Source organism: Nanorana parkeri, unplaced genomic scaffold (genome assembly GCF_000935625.1).
Source record: "Nanorana parkeri isolate BGI_ZX_2015 unplaced genomic scaffold, ASM93562v1 scaffold10, whole genome shotgun sequence".
Taxonomy (NCBI): Eukaryota; Metazoa; Chordata; class Amphibia; order Anura; family Dicroglossidae; genus Nanorana; species Nanorana parkeri.
Genome location: NW_017306278.1, coordinates 3,717,675 through 3,721,627, shown reverse-complemented (window position 1 = coordinate 3,721,627; position 3,953 = coordinate 3,717,675). Strand labels below are relative to the sequence as shown.

The window sequence follows — 3,953 nt, the reverse complement described above, 5'->3', positions numbered from 1 at the left end:
GGGGGGGGTTGGGGGGTGGTGGTCTAATGGATTAAAACTGTTCTGGAAAGACCGATCTGCAGCAAGAGGTAGTTTGAGCTTGTTTGCCATGGGAAAGCTTTTCAAACAAGATGCCCATTGTCCTGTATTATGACAACATACTAATGTTTGTTAGTTAAAAATTCAGCTGTTTTTCTTCCTAAGGCCTCATTCACACTGCCGCACGTATACGCGCGTATTGTACCATATGCAACCTATGCTGTGTCCAATGAGATGAGTCAATGAAAATAAAGGTCTTGTGTCCCCGTGTTCAAGGTGTGTACACGGAGCATATTGTACCATATGCAACACATGCAAATAAATGGCTCCATACACATAGCCGCGTATAGAGCCGTATATTTGCGTAGCGTATATATGCGGCGTTCGCTCACACATACACATACCGGCGTTCGCTCACCTCTCGATCCTGTCACAGCTCTCTGCCGTGACAGGGGAGGGGCTGGATTCCCCGCTCCGATCCGCCAGCGCTGACTGGCGGAACGGACGGGGGAGGGGCGGGTACAGCTGGCTCTGCCTCTAGATAGGCAGAGCCAGCTGTCACTCACAAAGCTGGGCGGATCCAGACATAATTGTCGGGATCCGCTTCAGCTGCGGCGTCTCAGCTGTAGCTCGCAGTATACTGAGCCTAGGGTGACGGGAGGACGCTAGTTTGTGTCCTCACGTTACCCTAAGGAGAACTATGGGGAAAAGACTAAACCCCATAGTTCTTCTTTAACACATTTCTCCCTAACAGGCTTAGTCATAGTGGTTAAGCCCATATGGGTGAAACGCATTAGAGATGGGCTGCTACTAGGAAGGGACCATACCATGCTGGCTCTTGGGTGGAATAAACTACATGTGTGGTGAACTAGCGGTGTGCAGCATTTCTTTGGACCAGAAAAGTTCATTGTTGGGGTTCAACTGCCCTTTAAGAAAGTGTCGTCCCTTACAATTTGTACCAATACAAAGTCTCTCAATGTTGATATCGTGGTTGCAGTTAGGGTACCTGCTCTGTAAGTTGATGGTTGGGGGCGGAGAATATGGAAGTGGGCTATCCGCGATACGGCGCTCCAGGTGGCCATTACCAGTATGACGATCCTTAGAAACCCAGAGCAGGAAGTAGGTGGGGTAGAGGCAGGTTTGAAAGGCACTGAGAAATGTCTTTACTGTGAAGATTTGATGTGACATTGAATTGCTATTTAATTCTAAATTATTTTCAAGAGATGTTCTTAAATTTGATGGAGAATCCACTCTGATTGTTTCCCAATTATTGATCTGAGACCGTAAGGTGTCAGGACCGTGTGGTCTCTGATATAGCATTCAGTTGGAATGTAGTCACTATATGTTTCATCAACGTTTGTCCTCTTACCTCCCAGATCTGGCCGGTCCGGGTCCAGCGGCGCTGGCAATAGAGAGAGGAGATCTGGTGAGCGCTGTGCAGAAACTGAAGGATATGGAGCCTTGGGACAACCCCCTCCTCCTCGCCTATGTGTCCAGGTGTGTCATCCAAATGTCCCCTTTACCAGCTCACCTGAACGGGTCTGTGATCGGAGTAAGCCAATCACTCTGATCAATTACTGAAAATCTATAGCTGGACAAAACACGAGGGCGAAGTTTAATTGGAGTCACTGAGCGCAATGCCAACCAGACCGAGATTCTGACCTTTTCCTCTTTTAGTTAAAGGAGAACTATGGGGTTAAGTTATTTCCCCATAGTTCTCCTTAGGGTAACGGGAGGACACAAACTAGCGTCCTCCCGTCACCCTAAGCTCAGTATATAGGGAGCTGTAGCTCGCGGTATACTGAGATGCCGCAGCTGAAGCGGATCCCGACAATTGTGCCGGGATACGCCCAGCTGCGTGAGTGACAGCTGGCTCTGCCTATCTAGAGGCAGAGCCAGCTGTACCCGCCCCCTCCCCCGTCCGTTCCGCCAGTCAGGACTGGCGGATCGGAGCGGGGGGAATCCAGCCCCTCCCCTGTCACGGCAGAGAGCCGTGACAGGATCGAGAGGTGAGCGAACGCCGGTATGTGTTCGCTCACCTCCCCATCTAGTGAGCCGACCTGTGACAGTCTCATTGTCACAGGTCGGCTAGAACTATGAGGTGAGTGAAAAGCACGCCCCTCATAGTTCTCCTTTAACCACACAAGAATTTCAAATGTAGGAGATGAGCCCTAAAATAATCCAACAACGCTACTAGGACGTATCTCCTACGTCCAGCTCCTCTTTCTCTGTCTTTGCTCCCCCTACCGGCTGTCAAAATGCAGCAGCTCCTGTGTGACATGACACTTGCAGATAATCAATATGTAACAATATGATACATAGAGGGTAATTGATCAAAACTGGAGCAGACAAAATCTGGAGCAGCTGTGCAGGGCAACCAATCAGCATCCACCTTTCATTTTCAAACCTTAACTGAACAAACTGAAGAGAGAAGCTGATTGGCTGCCACAGGCAACTGCTCCAGATTCTTCTGCTCCAGTTTTGATAAATTGCCCCCATTTGTATTTAGCATTTCATTCATGTGCAGATCAAACATTTTACTGGGGGTTAAAAAGTAAAACATGTATTTTTTTTTTTTTAACTTATGTCTTATGTAGATGAAAGGTGTAACTTTAGATCTACAAATGACATAAGATAAATAAATCTGCAAGTATAAAAAAAGTGTTTTTTTTCTTTAATAAAATGTATTACTATTTAGCCCCGATTAACCCTAATTAGCCCTAATTAACTCTTTACTCCCTTAGCTAATATTTGTCTGCCGATTTTTCTGTTTAAAATTTCTATTTTTTCAGTGTTTCATAAAAATAAAAAAAAGTGCACAATTTAAAAAAAAAAAAAAAATCTTCATTTGCAAATAACTTTGCCGTGCTTTGTACCAGAAACATCATTTTGGTTTCTTTTTTAAACGGGACAAATTACAAAAAATTATACTTTTTATTTACAGTCAAACTACTTTTTAAAATCGAAAATAAATGTTAAAAAATTATCTTTTCAATTTTTTTAATAGATTACATAAAAAAAAATCCCAGGACAATATTGCCAAAATAAAGCCTAGTTTGTCCCTCCAAAAAAATGCCGGTATGACTTTATCTTAAAGGAGAACTATGGGGTCAGTGTATTTCCCCATAGTTCTCCTTAGGGTAACGGGAGGACACAAACTAGCGTCCTCCCGTCACCCTAAGCTCAGTATATAGGGAGCTACAGCTCGCGGTATACTGAGACGCCGCAGCCGGAGCGGATCCCGACGTAGATGACGGGATCCGCCCAGCTGCGTGAGTGACAGCTGGCTCTGCCCATCTAGAGGCAGAGCCAGCTGTACCCGCCCCCTCCCCCGTCCGTTCTGCCAGTCAGCGCTGGCAGATCGGAGCGGGGAGAGGGGAATCCAGCCCCTCCCACGTCACGGCAGAGAGCCGTGACAGGATCGGAAGGTGAGCGAACCTGGTATGTGTTCGCTCACCTCCCGATCTACTGAGCCAACCTGTGACAGTCTCATTGTCACAGGTCGGCTAGAACTATGAGGTGAGTGAAAAGCACTCACCTCATAGTTCTCCTTTAAGTAATACCAAAGTTATTAAATAAAAAGTCCCATAGCGGAAATGTAAAAGTTGCTCTGGTCCATAAGGGGTACAAGTGACGGTTCACACCATAAACAGTGCGTTCCAGAGCGGTCAGCTGCTGGAACGCACTCTATCGCGCATCCCGGCCGGCTTCCTGCGTTCAGGGGCGGAGGGGGGCATGGAGTTGCATTGAAGTCAATGGCATCGCAGCCATGTCCCCCAGCCGCAGCAGAACGCGTGGCCTGCACCTGAACGCCTGACTTCCGGTCTAGTGCGATCTAAAAAAAATAGTGCATGCAGCATTTTTTCAGATTGCACTGGACCAGACCACAGGCACTGATGTGCCAGGCGTTCTGGTGGGGGCGATCGCACTTGCGG

The 3,953-nt window shown here is 47.2% G+C and overlaps 1 protein-coding gene across 1 annotated transcript in view; it reads left to right on the top strand.

Annotated features, from left to right (window-relative positions):
- The window catches only part of HPS5 (HPS5, biogenesis of lysosomal organelles complex 2 subunit 2), a 25,434-nt gene that overhangs the window by 13,087 nt on the left and 8,394 nt on the right, over positions 1 to 3,953 (top strand). Inside the window, exon 16 of the mRNA XM_018555487.1 lies at positions 1,395 to 1,515. Coding sequence (XP_018410989.1) covers positions 1,395 to 1,515 — 121 coding nt within the window. The remainder of the gene's footprint in view (positions 1 to 1,394; positions 1,516 to 3,953) is intronic.